The 17,509-nt window shown below is 41.9% G+C and overlaps 1 protein-coding gene across 1 annotated transcript in view; it reads right to left on the reverse strand.

The window, feature by feature from the left end:
• Positions 1 to 1,820: 1,820 nt before the first annotated feature.
• LOC128639935 (interferon-induced protein with tetratricopeptide repeats 5-like) overlaps positions 1,821 to 17,509 on the reverse strand; it is a 38,323-nt gene continuing 22,634 nt past the window's right edge. Inside the window, exon 2 of the mRNA XM_053692202.1 lies at positions 1,821 to 7,122. Within this exon, the coding sequence (XP_053548177.1) occupies positions 5,679 to 7,122 (1,444 nt within the window). The 3' untranslated portion in view covers positions 1,821 to 5,678. The remainder of the gene's footprint in view (positions 7,123 to 17,509) is intronic.

Raw genomic sequence — 17,509 nt, forward strand, 5'->3', positions numbered from 1 at the left:
TTGCTTTTTGGTAATTAGAAGGCCGCTAAATACCACTGCGCACCACACGTGTATTATGCGCAGCAGTGAAGGGGTTAATTAGGGAGCATGTAGGGAACTTCTAGGGTTAATTTTAGCTTTAGTGTAGTGTAGTAGACAACCTCAAGTATTGATCAAGGCCCATCTTGGTATATTTCATGCCACCATTTCACCGCCAAATGCCATCAAATTAAAAAAATCGTAACATTTTTCACAATTTTAGGTTTCTCACTGAAATTATTTACAAACAGCTTGTGCAATTATGGCACACATGGTTGTAAATGCGTCTCTGGGATCCCCTTTGTTCAGAAATAGCAGACATATATGGCTTTGGAGTTTCTTTTTGGTAATTACAAGGCGGCAAAATGCCGCTGCGCATCACACGTGTATTATGTCTAGCAGTGAAGGGGTTAATTAGGTAGCTTGTAGGGAGCTTGCAGGGTTAATTTTAGCTTTAGTGTAGAGATCAGCCTCCCACCTGACACATCCCACCCCCTGATCCCTCCCAAACAGTTCTCTTCCCTCCCTCACCCCACAATTGTCCCCCCCATCTTAAGTATTGGCAGAAAGTCTGCCAGTACTAAAATAAAAGCTCTCTTTTAATTTTTTTAATTTTTTTCCCCCCAGCATATTTACATATGCTGCTGTGTAGGAGCCCCCCATAGCACCCAACCTCCTTGAGCCCCCCACAGCTCTCTAATCTCCCCCCTCTCACTATTTGGTGCCATTTTGGGTACTGGCAGCTGTCTGCCAGTACCCACTTTTCAAACTTTAGTGCATTTTTTTAAAATATTTTTTTTTTCTGTAGTGTAGCTGGCCCCCCCTCAATACCCCCCTCTCCCAGATCCCTTTTATAAATAAAAATTGAACCCCCATCACCCGCTCCCACCACAGATCACCTCCCGCTCCCACCACAACCGGACCGTTTATGCTAAGATTGCGTGCGCGCGCGCACACACACATGCGCGTGCACGCAGCCCCGCCCCCGTGCGCGCTCCCGCACGCACCGGGGACTAATCCGGAAGAAGATTCTCAGCGATGGGCCACCCACCCTCCTCCCTGTAGCTGCTCCCACCCACCAACGATCGGCACCATCGCTGGCCGAGGCAGAGAGGGCCACAGAGTGGCCCTCTCTGCATCGGTGTGCCAGAAAAGGTATTGCCATGATGCCTCAATATCGAGGCATCACGGCAATACCTTGAAAGCGGCTGGAAGCGATCAGGATCGCTTCCAGCCGCTTTAAACACCTAGGTCATACAGGGTACGTCGCTGGTCTTTAAAGACCAGTTTGTGTAAGACGTACCCTGTACGACCCTTGACGTTAAGGGGTTAAAGGGAATTTAAACCCACAATTTTTCTTTTATGATTCTGATCATACAATTTTAAACAACTTTACCATTAACTTCTGTTATCAAATATACTTTGTTATGTCAGTAATCTTTGTTGTAGGAGCAACAATGCACCACTAGGAGCTAGCTGAACACTTTTAGTGAGCCAATGACAAGAGACATATATGGGCAGCCACCAATCAGCAGCTAGCTGCCAGTAGGACATTGCTGCTCCTGAGCCAACCTAGGTATGTGTTTCAACAAAGGATACAAAGTAAATTAGATAGCAGAAGTAAATTGTAAAGTTGTTTAAAACCGCATCCTCTATCTGAATCATTAAAGTTTCATTTTAGCTTTACTGTCCCTTTAACAATGTCTAACTATTAAGACATGAATTATACTAATTGTGCGTCAATTATTAACAATAAGACTTTCAGTTTTAATAGAGAAATGAAAAAACGATCATCTGGGACATTGCTTTTATTACATTTTATTCTTCATTAGGGATATGAGCAACAACATGAATCTAAATAAACTGAGACATTGAACATAATTAATATAACAACATTTTCTTGATTTATCAAAAACAATATCATTTCGTGATCTCTGTGTTTATAGTTAAAGGGACATGAAACACAATTTTTTCCTTTCATGATTCAGATAGTGTGTGCAATTTTAAATAACTTTCTAATTTATTTCTATTATCTAATTTGTTTTGTTACTGGGGCTAGCTTTAAAAGGCTCACTGCTTTGTATGTTTTGTTGTAAAGTATACGTAGGTATGCTCAGAAGCTGCTGATTGGTGACTGCATATACCCAGTAGTGCATTACTGCTCATTCAACAAAGGATACAAGAGAATGAAGCAAATTAGACAATAGTAGTAAATTGGAAAGTTAAAATCACATGCTCTTTCTGAATCATGAAAATGGTTTAGTATCATGTCCCTTTAATCAATAAACAAATGAAATGAGACAGATGAATTAAATTAAATAGTATTCAGCTCTGTATATTACTAATGTATTTTTTATTAGGAGGTGAAATTACTTTTTACAAATAAAATATAACAATTATAGCAGTTAGTGAAGTTGAACTTATGAAAAACAAACATTTGCTCTTATAGAAAATGACATGAAGGATCAATATCAATATCAATCAATAATTTGACATTGGGAAAAAAATCAATACAATTTCTCAGCTTTTTTGTTAATTTTAATAAAAGATTTGCTGTTAGAGATCCCCATCCTCAATAATAATAATATATGAATTATAAGATGTCAAATTATACAGATAGGCTTAGGAAACTGTGTGCAAAATAACAGTGGGAGAGAGTTTTATAATGCAATTGCTCGTGTTAAATATAGCGTAATTAAATGTGTATATACCATCACATGCAGCATTTGTTAATGCTCTGTGCATGTAATAATGAAATGTGTTTTCAACTGAAAGGAACCATAGTGTTTTTTAAACATATATCAAAAATTAAATAGATATGCTTAGTGATTTTTTCTTAAAATCAGATTGGGTCAATTCTGAAGTACACACAGGCCATTGGCAATTTTAGCCATGGTTCTGCTATCTCAGAGCACTCCAGGGATAAACTCCTTAAAAGTTTTAAAGTTAAAACTCTGCTAGAAGAGAGAGTTTTCCAATTCCAATAATTTGGATGAGAACACTTTAGATAACCACAAATACTTAGCACGTGAATATTCCGCATGTCTTGTGCTTCAGACATGTTGCCAGTGGCCGGATACAAAATAACCCTAATCTCTATGGTTACACCCCCCATTGTATTGAGAACATTTTGCCTCTCTGCTGCTGGCTGTTTTTGCTTAGCCCTGCTCTATGACCTGTTAGTTCCTTTTGAACCTTTTGGTAAAGTAATGTGCAAGACACGCAGATATACAAGAAAAATAAGATATCTTTTTGTGTCACAAGATGAGTTTATGTATTAAAAAATATATAGCCTTGTTGAAGTGAACAAAAGCTGTTCTCTGTTTTATAACTCTGACTTTAAAGTGTATTTTTTAAGTTAATTAAAGGGAAAGTAAAGTCAACATTAAACTTAAAGGGACAGTCTACTCCAGATTTTTTTTTTTGTTTCAAAAAATAGTTTATTCCTTTATTACCCATTCCCCAGTTTTGCATAACCAAAAAGGTTATATTAATATATGTTTTACCTCTGTGATTACTATGTATCTAAGCCTCTACAGCAGACATCCTCTGATATGCTGGCTGAGCATCATGGGAAATGTAGTTCCAAAACCTCTAGATGTCTGCTCTACAGACTTCCCCCTTATCTTAGTTCTTTTGAAAGACTTGCATTTTAGCCAATCAGTACTAACTTCTAGGTAAATCCACAGGGGGAGAATAATGTTATCTAGGCACACATGAACTAGGGCTGTCTAGCTGTGAAAAACTGTCCAAAATGAGATAAAAGGCGGCCTCCAAGTGCTTAGAAATTAGCATATGAGCCTACCTAAGTTTAGCTTTCAACAAAGAATACCAAGAGGACAAAGGAAATTTGATGATAAAATAATTGCATGCCCTATCTGAATCATGAAAGTTTAATTTTGACTAGACTGTCTCTTTAAATGGATCAGATAGAGAATGACATTTTAAACAACTTTCCAATTCACTTTTGTTATCAATGTTGCTTAGTTCTCTTGGTGTCCTTAGTTAAACAGGAGCGTGCACGTTTCTTTAGCCACCTGGCAGCCCTTTTCGCAGCAATGTTTATTTATACAGTAGCAAACACTACTGCCATTGACTGCTAAAGTGATGTGCACACTCCTAAGCTCCTATCAGCCCACCTAGGTTTACTCTTTATAAAAAGGATGAAAAGAGAATAAAACTAATTTGATAATATAAGTAAGTTAGAGAAAATAAAGAAAGGGTCCTATCTTAATTACTTAAGGTTTGTTTCACCTTCTGGATGACCTTGTTATAAATATTAGTATCAGGGGTAAGCATCCAGAAGAGTGCTGCAGCATTAAATGTACTTAAATACACATTACATTACCGATGTAGGAAAGGTCAATTTAAGAATGTTTGTAAGCACAAAAAGAAAAGATTATTTATGTAAATAAAGCTTAAAGAAACAGAAAACCCAAAATGTATGTCATTTTAAACAACTTTTTAATTTACTTTAATTATAATTTTTCTTCATTCTCTTTGTATCTTTTGTTGAAAAGCAGCGACATATGCTTAGGAGCAGGCCCATTTCTATAGCACTATATGGCAGCAGTTTTGCAAGAATGTTATCCATTTACAAGAGCACTAGATGGCAGCACTATTTCCTGCCACTTAGTGTTCCAGATGCTACCTAGGTATCTCTTCAACACTGAATATAATGGGAACTAAGCACATTTGATAATAGAAGTAAAATGCAACTTTTTTAAAATGTTATGTTCTGTCTGAATCACAAAAGACAATTGTTAGGTTTCATATCCCTTTAATGTTTAAAGGGACACTGTACCCAAAATTTTTCTTTCATGATTCAGATTGAGCATGAAATTTTAAGCAACTTTCTAATTTACTCCTATTATCAAATTTTCTTCATTCTCTTGGTATCTTTATTTGAAATGCAAGAATGTAAGTTTAGATGCCGGCCCATTTTTGGTGAACAACCTTGGTTGTCCTTGCTGATTGGTGGATAAATTCATCCACCAATAAAAAAGTGCTGTCCAGAGTACTGAAACAAAAAAAAGCTTAGATGCCTTCTTTTTCAAATAATGATAGCAAGAGAACGAAGAAAATTTGATAATAGGAGTAAATTAGAAAGTTGCTTAAAATTGCATGCTCTATCTGAATTACAAAAGAATAAATTTGGGTTCAGTGTCCCTTTAATAACATTAACAAAAATAATAACGATAATCTGCTGCTCCACAGTATTTAAAAACACAACTCTGCCTGAAATGAATGAATACTGTGCAGTAGTGAATACATAAGCACTTGATATACCGTATATTAGTCGCGACCTCAGTAAGAGGGAATATAGAAACAATTTATATCCACAATAATCCTCACTCCCATCCTTCCCTTTTAAAAAAACTTTACTTTCCATTTAGCTATGTGTTTAACCCCTTGTCATCTAGTGAAAATATTACATGTTAATGTCATTGAATAGAAAAAAAAACACAAATAATAATGTGTTTATTAAAATGTACTGACCCAATGTAAATAAATACTATAAACATACTGTTTGAGAAGCTGCTAGTTTCTAGGTAAATGTGACAGAATAATAAGCAGGAAGAGGCATATTTAGAAGTGTATAACAATGGTGGACTTGATGTTTTGTATTGTTCTTGTCTTCTGTTATAATCTAGGTATTTCTAACCTACATTAAGTTTCAGGTCACAGAGCTCACTCAGATATTCTTCGTTATTTGGGTCAAACTTCAATGCTTTCTCATAACATTCAATTGCATCCAACTTATTTTGATTGAGCTTATAAATGAACCCGAGCAAACTAAATCCATAGGCATCACTGGCGTCTGTTTTTACCATTCGGTTCGCTAACGTTTTCAAAGCATTTTCACACTGTCGTCGCTCTCTTGTATTTTCTGGTATTTTTAGCCCTTCTTTATAATGTTTTATAGCATCAGCTTCTGATTTTCTGCAATTTTCTTGAAACTGTCCATACATGAAATGGAGTTGCTGCTTTTCTTCAGCTATTAGATTTTTAATGTTTAAAGCTTTTTCGAATGTCTCTTCTGCTTTGTCATATTCCTTTGCTTTTTTATACATATTTACTAAATCAATGTGTGCAAACACAAAAGATTTTTTATTTTCTAAGACCATTTCAAAATGAAATATGGCATTTTGTATAAGTCTGTTTATTTCCTCGTCATTGGAAACGAGTTTTCGTGACCCTTTCAGTCGGGTCATTTTTTGACTGTAGCACAATCCTATTTGATGGTGAAGAAATCCAGAATTAGGGATAAAGTTTACAGCTCTCTTTAAAAGGCAAAGAGCTTCATCAATCATTCCTGCCCTTCTGTAAAATTTAGCAGCATAGCGAAGTAAATATGGGAGATTTGGCGTTTGCTCAAGAGCTTCTTCAATCCACTTTCGTGCCTCTTTATTTTGCTTTAACTCCTGAAGTTTCAAGCCAAGAAGTGCCTTCACCACAGAATCCTTGGGATTTAGTTCTACAGCTCGTTTCAACAATGGTAAAGATTCATTTCTTTTACTTGAATATTTATTTCTATCAATAACTTCCTTACGATACACTACGGTTGCATAGCCTGTGTTCCACTCAGGGTCATCTGGTTCGGTCTCAAGAGCCTTCTTAAAGCACTCTTTAGATTTCTCATAATTCTTTGCAGAAATTTTCAGCAGAAACCATCCCTGTTCACCATATACCTCAGAGAACTCAATATTATTGTGCAATGAAAGTTGATGTTCTTTATAAATACTTTTCACCTTCTCTAAGTAGATGTTAGATTTTTCATAGTCTTCCATCATATAGTAGACCCAAGCATAGTTAGCATAGGTCACAAGGTATTTACTGTTTGTTTTATCCGTATATGATTCAGAAATCATCTCTTCAGCTTTTTCTAAATGAGAAATGGCTTCTGGGTAATCACCATTCAGATGTTTTATATAACTTAATATATTGTGAACCATATATTTATTTTTTGTAGTCAAAAATTCCAGCTGATCGTACAGTCTTTCTTCTAGCTCATCAAGTTCACTGCCTTTTTCAGTCGATGTCCAAGTAAAATGGCAGTTCAGCTGTAACAGTTGAAGTTTTAAAGTCGTTTTTGACAATTCACTGTGAAAGGAAACAAAATAAGAGGAATTTGTTATTTAAAATTCCACTTAAAAATGTTTTCTATTTTTATTTTATTTTTTTGATTGGTTGAGCTGATTTATTAAAGGTTGTGTGAGCATCTTAGTGTATCAGTCCCAGTTGATTCATAAATTAGGATTGGTTTCAATAAGTAAATATGGAACTTATAAATGTATTAGTTAATTCAATACATATATTTCAAACAATAAAATGTGAACAAATTATTATGCTTTTTTTAAATTAAATGATGAAAGATTTAAAATGACTTTGATGAAGTCTATTTTACTAAAATACATTGGTTTTTAAAACCCCTGCATGCTTTCTTATCTGTTATCTACAATGCAGCCTGAAGTGCAAAATCTCACACCTCACTCTGGCCTGAATCCTATAGAGCAGGGCAATGTAACCAGCCCCCACTGCTAACATTCCTACAAATACTAGAAGCTATTTTAACCCCTTCACTGCAGATGGAATGACCACCTATACGCCCTCACATCTGCACTCCTTAAGACCCCAAAAAGCGGTTGCAGCACTCAGTCCCTCATTAGTGGCTACCCTAAAATCACTCAGCATTTTCAAAGGGACTGACAGGGGCTGTCATGGAGGAAAATCAAAATTTAAAGTTCTATATCCTGACACTATCACAGCTGCCTCACCACCCTGTCCACCCACAAGCCCAATTGAAGTGATCCAACCTAAAAGCCACAAAAAACGCACTATCAAATCAAGAAAATCTCTTTGTGTGATCCCTATTAGAAGACACACTGTCTCCAAAGTACAGAGAAAAAACTCAGAATCCCAAGACTGTCCTATCAGAGCAATCCTATGCAATGCCAGATCAATAAAGAACAAAACAGCTATTATTTCCGACCTTATTGAAACATGCGAATTAGCATGCATCACAGAATCCTGGTTAGATGAAAATGCAGGGCCTATTCTAGAGGCAGCTATTCCAGACAATTACACAGTGTTCCACCGCCCGAGACAAGATCGCAAGGGAGGCAGAGTTATGATCTGTGCAAAATCATCCTTAAATCCCAGACCAATATCAGTCCACAAAACCTAATCTTTTGAATGTGTAGCTGCCAGCCTCTCAATAGAGAGAGGATTCCGAATACTGCTAATATACAGACCCCCAGGAGATGGGAAGAGATTTCTTCAGGAACTCCCAGACCTTTTCGCTGGCTTAATCCTTGAACACCCCAGATGGCTTATATTAGGAGACTTCAACACTTGGATCGACAACACCCTATCCCTGCTTGGGCAGGATCTCCTCAGCTTGATGAGTACACTCTGCTTTACACAAATCGTCACCACTCCCACCCACAGAAAAGGTCATACACTTGATCTAGTGTTTCAGTCTGGACTAGAAGTGTCACCAGTAACTGTAAACCCAGTTACCTGGTCAGACCACCACTCCATCCACTTCTCCATTGTATCACAATCAACCAGACAGCAGCCTCAGAACCTGGTCAAACACTGCTCATTAAAAGGGTTGACACTATTGGATGTAGAATCACATATGGATATAAGTGAACTAATGGGCACCTGCGAAGACCCCAGCTCCTTAGTCCGACTCTACAACAAAACCATGAGAGACACCCTAGAAAGCATTGCACCATCTCGCATACGCACTGTCCAAACCCACAACAATGCACCGTGGTTTGATAGCTCCATCAGAGAAATGAAAAGAACAGGACGTAAGCTCGAGAGAAAGTGGCGCAGAACACATGATCTAGAGGATAAAGCCGCTCTTACCAAACATCTAAATAAATATCAATCCAAGATAACTCAGAAAAAATCTTCATTTTTATCACGTGAAATTGCACTCTCCCACAATAGACCCAGGCAACTGTTTCGCACAGTAGAAAGGCTCTGCAAACCAGCATGCATGCTTAGCCCTACCAACTTTTCTCAGGATAAATGTGAAGCATTTGCGAACTTCTTCAGAGACAAGATTTCCTCAATCCGAACCGCTATCACAGCAGGCCAAACAGTTACACACCAGAACCACTACAAAGGAATGCCAGATTGCCCCAGTTTATGGGCCACTTTTACAAATGTGGATATAAAAGGAGTTAAAAACACCATACAAAAGTTGCACCCTACTACGTGTGACTTAGACCCTGCTCCAACTCAGCTCATATCTGGATGCATTGAAACACTCGCCCCAGTCCTCACAAAAATAGTGCAGTGTTCACTAAAAACAGGAGACTTCCCAGATCCTCTAAAAGAAGCTGTGGTAAAACCACTCCTAAAGAAACCTTTATTAGACCCAGACTGCATGACTAATTACAGACCAGTATCCAACCTCCCATTTCTGGGGAAAGTAATTGAAAAAGTAGTGGCAACTCAACTGGAAACCCATCTATCATGCATAAACATATTCAATCCTTTCCAGTCAGGCTTCAGATGCCGCCACAGCACTGAAACAGCGCTAGTCCGAGTGCTAAATGATCTCCTCATGGCAAGAGACAAAGGTGATTACTCCATTCTAATCCTCCTGGATCTCTCAGCTGCATTTGACACCATTGACCATAGGATTCTAATAGAGCACTTGCAGTACATCTGTGGTCTAGGAGGCACAGACCTTAACTGGTTTAAATCTTTCCTCGCTGGTAGATCACAGAGAGTAATATCAGGATCAAGCTCATCAACACCAACAGAACTGGCCTGTGGAGTTCCACAAGGATCTATCCTGTCTGCCATGCTATTTGCAATGTACTTACTACCGCTGAGGGACATCATTAACCGACATGGCCTAAGGTATCATTGTTACGCTGATGACACACAACTCTACTTCTCCTTTGCTCCAGATACTACAGACCCAGCATGCCGCATAAACAATTGCTTAACAGACCTCATAGAATGGATGAATGCTAGCTGTCTCAAAGTGAACCCGGACAAAACAGAGTTACTCTTGGTGAGGGGACCCCGGTTATCAAAAATATCCCACGATCACCCAACTGGCCTGGAGCTTGGAGGCTCTAAACTCGTTAGTTCAGCAAAAGTACGAAACCTCAGAGTGCTGATTGACGCTGGACTATCTTTTAAACAGCAGATTTCCTCCATAATAAAATCTGCCTACTTTCATCTGAAAAACATAGCCAGGATACAACACTTAATTCCACCGGATGATATGCCAACATTAATCCATGCATATGTATCCTCTAGGCTAGATTACTGCAATGCACTTTACTTGGGCCTCCCAAAAAAAGAACTCCATCGCCTTCAGACAGTACAAAATGCAGCAGCCAGACTAATGACCAATCAAACTCGCTCCTGTCATATAACACCTGTTCTCCACTCCCTGCATTGGCTTCCAATTAAATGGCGAACATATTTTAAAATTGGCCTGCTGACCTTCAAAGCCTTAAACAACCAAGGCCCACATTACCTGAAAGAGCTCCTGACACCCTACATCCCATCCCGTTCACTTAGGTCAGCCAAAACATCCCTCCTCTCAGTGCCAAGAATAAGGACAAACTCAGGCTCCAGAGCATTCGGCCACGCTGCCCCTACTTTCTGGAACTCTTTACAGTGCGCAATCAGAGAGGCACCGTCCTTACAGACTTTTAAAAAAAAGCTAAAGACCCACCTCTTCCATCAGGCATTCAGTCCACTTATCTGACATTCATAACTTTTATATCTTATGTTGGTATATTTGTAAAGTGCTTTGAGTCTCACAGGGAGAAAAGCGCTATATAAATCGCAAATTATTATTATTATAATTATTATTCCAATGTAAATATTTGATGTCCTAATTCGTTAGAGCATACATATTTTTTGCATTACTTACCCTAGATAACTAAGGAGTCAATTCTAATCATTTAGAAAAAAAATGTATCTACTAATTTTCTATGAAAAATCAGCATTCGTTTCTATGGAGATTTTTGTAATTAAATCAGTAAGTTTTTATAAAGGATTGGAATTGACTCCTATATCCTTAAACACCATTAAATACAGTAGGATTGCATTATTAACAAATGCCTAATAAATACAATGCAATAACGCTCCAGATTTAAAATAAGCATTCATTTTTTTTCTAACAAATTTATTTTTTCCCATTTACTGGTCCTCTGTATCATGTGACAGCCATAAGCCAATCATAGACTAGAATACATATGCACTGTGAACTTATACACATTCTTAATAGAAGCTGGCGCGTTAAAGAGTGTGCATATAAAAATTACATAATGGAAGTTAATCTCTTAAAATGGCAGAATCTTTCTGAATGATGAAAGTTTAATTCTAACTTTAGTGTCCCTTTAACGTCTGCAGTGCTTAATCTGAGCAAAACGCAGCTGTGATTAAATGTCCAACAACTATTTTAGAGGAAAATTAGCATATCAGAGTATGTTGTTTAGCAACTCTGACATGAAGGTGTAGAAGACTGACTCCACTCGCATATTTATTTTTAAATATTTACTAAACTAATCAGTTGATTTCTATGTCAGACTACTTTGTTTATTAAATGTATTTTCTCTTGTTAAGTGTATCCAGTCCACGGATCATCCATTACTTATGGAATATATTCTCCTTCCCAACAGGAAGCTGCAAGAGTCCACCCACAGCAAAGCTGCTATATAGCTCCTCCCCTAACTGCCATATTCAGTCATTCTCTTGCAAGCCTCAACATAGATAGGAGGTTGTGAGAGTCTGTGGTGCTTTCTACTTAGTTTATTCTACAATCAAAAGTTTGTTATTTTTAAATGGCACCGGAGTGTGCTGTTTATCTCAGGCAGTATTTGGAAGAAGAATCTGCCTGTGTTTTTCTATGATCTTAGCAGACGTAACTAAGATCCATTTGCTGTTCTCACACATTCTGAGGAGTGAGGTACTTCAGAGGGGGAATGGCGTGCAGGTTTTCCTGCAGATAAGGTATGTGCAGTAAAATATTTTTCTAGGAATGGAATTGACTAAGAAAATACTGCTGATACCGAAGTAATGTAAGTAAAGCCTTAAATGCAGCGATAGCGACTGGTATCAGGCTTATTAATAGAGATACATACTCTTGTAAAAATGTGTTTTAAAACGTTTGCTGGCATGTTTAATCGTTTTTTAACATATGTTTGGTGATAAAACTTATTGGGGCCTAAGTTTTTTCCACATGGCTGGCTTAAATTTTGCATAGAAACAATTTCCACTGTTATAGTATAAAAGTTACAGTTGGTGCAGTTAAAATTACAAACAGTGACATTCAGCTTCCCTCAGCAGTCCCCTGCATGCTATAGGACATCTCTGAAGGGCTCAAAAGGGCTTCAAAAGTAGGAGCTGTTATGACTGTTTAAAACATATTTTTCGTTTTGTTAATCTGTTTTTTGTATTAAGGGGTTAATCATCCATTTGCAAGTGGGTGCAATGCTCTGCTAACTTGTTACATACACTGTAAAAATTTTGTTAGTTTAACTGCCTTTTTTTCACTGTTATTTCAAATTTTGGCAAAATTTGTGCTGCGATTGAGGGACAACCAAGAACTGAGGACTGGGATGCCCAGCCTGCTTTTTATTTAGGTTACATGCACACAGGGCACTCCCAGGGGGGGAAGCATAAAATCCCCCATCACACATTTAGACAAAGCCCTTGGACAGGCCACCGCAGATAACAAGTACACACAAGAAAACAATTGAGTCCTTCTTATCACCTAGCAGTGAATGCTTATCACAAACTTAATTACAGTACACAATATGCTAGGAAACCTGCCTCAGAAAATAGTTTTCTCAAAACTGAACAGAGTTAACCCTTTATGAAATGATACTTGTTACAGTTTTCTTGGAGCCCTTCTTAGGCGCTGGCTTGGCTGGTTCAGGCATTGCTGCTGGGAAATAAGTTTCTTCACCACAAAATAACTAATGCTTCTGTAACAGTGCTCCCTTTCTGTGGAACACTCTGGCAGACACGGTCTGACCCCTTTTCGGGGCAGACTAAGGCTGTCCAGACCGCTGGTTATGCGGGGCTGAGGTCGGTTTGTCTGGACAACCCGTCGGCGTTGCCATTCTGTTTCCCAGGTCTGTAAGTAATGGTGAAATTGAAGGGTTGCAACGATAAACTCCAACGTAATAGCCTGCCATTATCTCCAGAGACCCGGTTCAGCCACACCAACGGGTTATGGTCGGTGACCAGAGTGAACTCCTGCCCATATAAATAGGGAGTCAATTTCTTTAATGCCCACACCAAAGCCAAACACTCCTTTTCGACCGCTGCATAGCTGACTTCGCGGGGCAGGAGCTTCCGGCTGATGTAGGCAACTGGATGCTCCCCTCCATCTTCGCCTACTTGGCTGAGGACGGCTCCCAGCCCGAACATGGAAGCATCTGTATGGACGATAAAACGTTTGTTAAGGGCTGGAGCCGCCAAGACAGGAGCGTTAATTAGAGCATTTTTGAGAGCCTGGAAAGCCGTTTCACAGTGGGGAGACCACAGGACCTGTCGAGGTAAGTTCTTCTTGGTCAAGTCAGTCAGGGGTTTGGCAAGTGTGCTGTAGTCTGGTACGAACCGTCTATAGTACCCTGCCGTGCCCAGGAAGGCTAGGACCTGAGTCTTAGTGATGGGGGTGGGCCAATTGGCGACAGCTTCTATCTTGGCCGGCTCTGGTCGCTGCTTTCCACACCCCACCCGGTGACCCAGGTACTGTACCTCGGCCATCCCAAAGTGGCATTTTTCTGGCTTCAGAGTCAGGCCAGCAGCCCGGATCTGATCCAGAACCATTCCTATGTGAGCTAAGTGGTCCTCCCATGACTCACTGTGGATCGCTATGTCGTCCAGGTAGGCGCAAGCAAAACTCTGGAAGCCATCCAGGAGCCTATCCACCAAGCGCTGGAATGTAGCTGGGGCATTCTTCATCCCAAACGGCATTACCCTAAACTGATATAAGCCGAATGGGGTGACGAATGCCGACTTGGGGATAGCCTCCGGGGCCAGGGGAATCTGCCAGTAACCTTTGCAGAGGTCAATAGTGGTCAGGTAATTTCCCCTGGCTATACGATCGAGTAGCTCGTCTACCCTGGGCATAGGGTAAGCGTCCGTCACGGTCTTTTCATTGAGCCTCCGATAGTCTACGCAGAACCGGGTGGTCCCATCTTTCTTGGGCACCAAGACAACTGGGGAGGCCCAGGGACTATCGGAGGGCTCAATTACCCTGAGTTGGAGCATCTCATCGATCTCCTTCTTCATTCCTATCCTAACTGCTTCGGGGATTCGGTACGGAGCCTGGCGCAAGGGAGCTTGTCCCGGAGTATCTACCTGGTGGGTGGTTAAAGTAGTGTACCCTGGCTTCGGGGAGAAGGTGAGGTGTTTGGACTGTAGGAGTTGGTTGAGCTGCTCCCTTTCAGTGGGGCTAAGTCGGTCTCCTATCTGAACCTGAGCCACTATACCTGTGGGGAGACTCTTTTCTAATAGGTCTGGAATGGGTAGACTGTCGGGGCCTTCCTGAGGGGAACAACATACGGCCGTCACGTTCTCTGGTCGCTCAAAATATTCCTTGAGCATGTTTACATGGAATGTCTTTCTAAGATTGTTGTCGTGGCAGCTAGCTATCACATAAGTGGTGTCTCCCCTTTTCTCTACGATCTGGTAGGGGCCCTGCCAGGACGCCTGCAATTTGTCTGTCTTCACCGGCTTAAGTACTAACACCTTTTGTCCTATGGTGAAGATTCTCTTTCGGGCCCCCCGATCGTACCATACTTTCTGTCTTCTCTGGGCCGACTGGAGATTAGCCCGCACGGATTTGGCTAATTGCTCCATTCGGTCCCTGAGTTCCAGCACGTATGGCACAATGGGGACACCGTCAGTCTCCATCTCTCCCTCCCAGTGCTCCCGGATCAGGTTTAGGGGTCCCCGTACCTTTCTTCCGTAGAGCAACTCGAAGGGGGAGAACCCTGTCGTTTCCTGGGGCACCTCCCGATAAGCAAAAAGGAGGTGCGGCAGGAAGCGTTCCCAGTCTCGGTATTCCTGAGTGAACGTCTTGAGCATTTGCTTGAGGGTCCCATTGAACCTCTCACACAGCCCGTTCGTCTGGGGGTGGTATGGGGAGCTCAGGAGGGACTTAATTTTGCAAACCTGCCAGAGTTGTTGGGTCAATTCAGCCGTAAATTGGGTGCCTCGGTCGGATAGGATTTCTTTTGGAAATCCTACCCGGGAGAACACCTGTACTAGTGCATTTGCTACCGTATCCGCTTGTATGTTGGATAGGGCGACAGCCTCTGGGTACCTGGTAGCGTAGTCCACTACGGTAAGAATGTAGCGCTTACCGGAGGGACTAGGGGTAGCCAGTGGTCCCACTAGGTCAATAGCAACCCGGCTGAAGGGTTCCTCTACAATGGGCATATTTACTAGATGGGCTTTAGGGTGATCGCCTCGCCTTCCTACTCGTTGACACACATCGCAGGTGTTACAGTAAGTTCTAACGTCAGCGTGTACCCCTGGCCAAAAGAACGTGGGAGTAATGCGGTGTAGGGTACGGGTTACAGCTAGGTGGCCTGCTAAGGGGATGTCGTGGCCTATCTTGAGGATTTCTTGACGGTATTTGTGGGGCACTACCAGCTGTCGCCTACGCTGTCCCCTTTTCTCTGTCCAGCGGTATAGTTTCCCTTTTTCCCATAAGAATGTTTCATTATCTGCCCCGCCCCCTCCGGTCTCTGCTCGTTCCCGGTACTTTTGTAAGGTCGGGTCAGTCTTAGACTCTGTCTCGAAAGCATCTGGGGTGTCCCAGGGTATGGGGCCTAACATGTCAGGCAAGGTCGGGGTAGGTCTTACCTGTGTCTCCCGCACTGGTGAGAGCTCTCGCTCCGTCCGGGCTTGGGCCCGTGTAGTCACTGGGTCCGCCTCGTTGTTGCATACTGGAGCATAGGCAGAAGTCATGGGGCCCAAATCATTGCCCAGTAGTACTTCGGCAGGTAAATTATCCATTATGCCCACGTTCACAGCCCCCTTTCCCGCTCCCCAATCAAGATGCACTTTAGCTGTTGGAATTTTGTACACATCCCCCCCCGCCACTCTAACGGCCACAGTCTGTCCAGATCGCTTGTGCTCCGGCCCCAAATGACTCTGTACCAGCGTGATAGTAGCCCCTGTGTCTCTCAATCCCTCGGTAGATCGCCCCTCGAGCCATACCTTCTGCCGATGGTGCTGGCGGTTATCTGAGGCAGCATATACAGGGTCCGCCTCGTGAAGCGGCCCCAAATATTCCTCCATAGGGGCCTCTTGGTTAACACAGAGGGTCCGGGCCGGACGATATGCCCCAGAGGGGTAATTGTAATTCCTGGGTGTCTGGTGCGTATTAAGGGGGCAGCTAGCCATGAAATGCCCTGGTTGCTTGCATCGGTGGCAAGTCGGTCTGGGACGCTCAGAGCTGTTATTGGGTGGTCCTGAGTGTCGGGCGGGCCCTGCGGGCACCGGGGCTCGGAATTCAGCACAAGGGGGTGCACGGTAAACCTCTCTGGGTTCGTGAAGACGAGAGTCATAATGTTCATCGGCCAATTTGGCTGCTTCTTCTAAGGTAGAAGGTCGCCTGTCTCGCAGCCATTCCTTCCCTTGCTGTTCCATGCCATTATAAAAATGTTCTAAGAGAAACAATTGTAAAATTTCCTCACCAGTCACCGCTTTACTTCCGCTCATCCAGTGATTTGCCGCTCTCCGCATTCGGTGCGCCCATTCCATATGGGTATCGTTAGGCTTCTTTTTCGTGCCCCGAAACTGTCGGCGATACGCGTCCGGAGTTACTGCGTACCGTCGCAACAGTGTCTCCTTAACTAGCTCATACTGTGTCACTTCCTCAGCACCCAGAGTACGAAAGGCTTCCAGGGCTCGCCCGGATAGTTTCCCAGACAATATCGTGGGCCACTCCCTGTTGGGAATCTGGTGCAGGGCACATTGCCTTTCGAAGTCCGCCAAATATTCATCAATCCCTGTCTCGCTCTCTAGGAAGGGTCGAAATGCCGCATAGGGTATCTTGGGCCTCCCAGCATTTTCGACAGGGATGATTACCTGCGGGGCTTCAGCATTGCGGTGTGCGTTCGCTAGGTTGAGTTTGTGGGCTCGAGTCTCTCGTATATCCTTGTCCGCTTCCGCCATCAACTGCTGTACCAATTCCATGGAGGGGTTCGGCCCGTACAGTGAGAGCCTCTCCCGAACAATCCTGGTTTTTTCGTCACTAATCGTGGTCGGTGTTTCCGCCATTGTGAAGCTCTGATCCAGTTCGGTCAATTCTGCGATCAGCTCTCTCCTCGGCCGGTTGCTGGCGTACCCCCCTCTGCTTTCAAGTAAATCCTTTAGGGTTGTACGCTTCAATTTTTCGTAAGCGCTCTCCATCCGTTCTGTACCTCTCCTAGGAAATCCAGGAAATATCCCACCGCTGCCGCCAAATGTTACG

Source organism: Bombina bombina, chromosome 9 (assembly GCF_027579735.1).
Source record: "Bombina bombina isolate aBomBom1 chromosome 9, aBomBom1.pri, whole genome shotgun sequence".
Classification (NCBI taxonomy): Eukaryota; Metazoa; Chordata; class Amphibia; order Anura; family Bombinatoridae; genus Bombina; species Bombina bombina.